The 2,149-nt window shown below is 39.3% G+C and overlaps 1 protein-coding gene across 1 annotated transcript in view; it reads left to right on the top strand.

Moving 5' to 3' along the window:
* LOC104404133 (arginyl-tRNA--protein transferase 1-like) overlaps window positions 1-2,149 on the top strand; it is a gene marked incomplete at its 5' end in the record, with an annotated part of 54,008 nt that overhangs the window by 3,090 nt on the left and 48,769 nt on the right. The window contains one exon of the mRNA XM_010012484.1: window positions 578-677. Within this exon, the coding sequence (XP_010010786.1) occupies window positions 578-677 (100 nt within the window). The remainder of the gene's footprint in view (window positions 1-577; window positions 678-2,149) is intronic.

The raw sequence follows: 2,149 nt of genomic DNA, 5'->3' as shown, positions 1-2,149 counted from the left end.
AATAGTGTTAGGAGTTTTTTGAAATGCAAAGATCATTTTCCCCTGTAGTGTTCCAGCTTTTTGAATTGCAGAAAAGTATTTAATTAGGTCCAGGATAATCTGCATGAAACAGTAAAGTCATTTAACTTCATGCCATGTCTTAAAGATTATCTGTGTGAAGTGCATGTTTGCACAGTTTGGTAGTACATAAACCTCACTTTTGGAACCTGTTGTATTTACCTGCATTTGCAGATACAGAGTAACTTATTTCTAGACATTCTTCACCTCTTGAACAAATGTAATGTAGATACGGAGTTAAAATGAACTCATGGTGCTCTCAGCAAACTGCGTGCAACTGAAATGTTGTTTTTTCAGTACATGTAAGCATCCTACTAACTAAATATTTAGTTGTTTTTAAGCATTAATTTTTAGTTTATTAACTTTTCAAGCATTAGGTTTATCATCTTTATTTTTTATTTCATAGAAACCTAGTTCTCTAGATAGGTCATGAGCCAGGTGACTGTGAAGTATTTCAATATGCAGAGGTAAAATGAGTGTAAGAATTGTGTTCAAAAGTAATTAGTCTTTCCTTTCACAGAGAAATCGCTTTTACCAGGCAGCTCCATGAGAAAGCTCCTGATCTCTGTTTTTATTACATGGGTTTCTACATTCATTCATGCCCCAAAATGAGATACAAGGTAAGATGTGTTTTTACTTCTTTCCTTAGTGTAAAGAGGGGTTTTCAAGGCTGTCAGATAATGGTTTGTCAGTTGGCTACCTGGCTATCTCATGTATACCTTCTGATGCACTAAAATTCTCCAGTTCCGGGTTTGCATACCTGTGGCACTGCTGCTTGGTGCCGATGGGCAGCGTAACCTCCCCTCCTGGTCTTGGCTGTACTTGGGGTTTTCCTCTTTGTTTTTTGTTAGTGTTCAAGGCCAGGTTGGACACAGGGGCTTGGAGCAACCTGCTCTAGTGGAAGGTGCCCCTGGGGTCACCAGGGGATTGGACCTGGATAAGTGTTAAGGTCCCTTCTAACCCAAACTGTTCTGTGATTCTGTGATTCTACATATTTCAGAGTACTGACCATTGGTAAATATTTGCTGAGTGTTTACATATAACAAAATATTTCTGTCAATAATATGGAAAGTTATAAAGCTCATGAAATGCAGAGTAAGAGGTGCAGTGTTTTCTTTTCCTGTTTTCCCCTCAGTGTGCTAATAGTCTGCAGTGTTTTCAGCTAGTTTTCAAATAGCCCAAAAATTTTGAGGTTCATTGAAGTGATGGTTGTGAAGGAAGAAAACATTTCAGCTTTATTGTGGCCTACACTACAGGTAACCATGATGATTCAGTCTTTGGAAGATAAGAAATGCCTCACTCTCCTCTTGTTAGATGCTTGTCTGTCCTTTCCGCCCCGCCTTTTTTGCCAACCTGAGTTTATCTCCATCTCCTGGCCAAAGAAAGATATTAAGTTTAAGAGAAGGATAATGGCTGAGTTGGAAACACTGCCCCTTTCATCTAAATCATCTTAAAGGCTATCATATCACCAGTTTGAACCAGCTCTGATTTGCTCTACTCTTTGGAAATACTTAAAAGTTTGGGATTCTTTGTTCATGTTGGGACACTCCAATTTAACATCCCTTGTCTGTTCTACAACCTACATAGTTCAAGACTTGTAAAATGAATGCATTTTGTTTACTAGGGTGCTTAAGAAGAGAAACAAATCTAATGGCAAAAAGCATCCCAGTTCTGAAAGCTGTCATTGCTATAAAGCTTTGGGTTTGAAGACTTGTAAAATGAATGCATTTTGTTTACTAGGGTGCTTAAGAAGAGAAACAAATCTAATGGCAAAAAGCATCCCAGTTCTGAAAGCTGTCATTGCTTTAAAGCTTTGGGTTTGAGTCTGTCATAGTAAGTTTTAATAAAAATGTGCACTTCATACACATACATGGGTTAAACAAAGCTCCTGTAGGAGTCAATGTATTAAAGTAACCAGCAAACTATTGAAATAGGAAGATTAAATGCTGTAAAACTGGGAGCTGACTTGAGTAGCCACTATATAATTGTGCTACTTGCCCAGCACAAGAGGGACGTGGACCTGTTGGAGTGAGGCCAGAGGAGGCCCCGGAGCTGCTGCGAGGGCTGGGGCAGCTCTGGTCTGGCGCCCGGG

This window comes from Nestor notabilis, unplaced genomic scaffold (assembly GCF_000696875.1).
Source record: "Nestor notabilis isolate BGI_N333 unplaced genomic scaffold, ASM69687v1 scaffold3394, whole genome shotgun sequence".
Taxonomy (NCBI): Eukaryota; Metazoa; Chordata; class Aves; order Psittaciformes; family Psittacidae; genus Nestor; species Nestor notabilis.
This window is presented reverse-complemented; position numbering and strand designations above follow the sequence as displayed.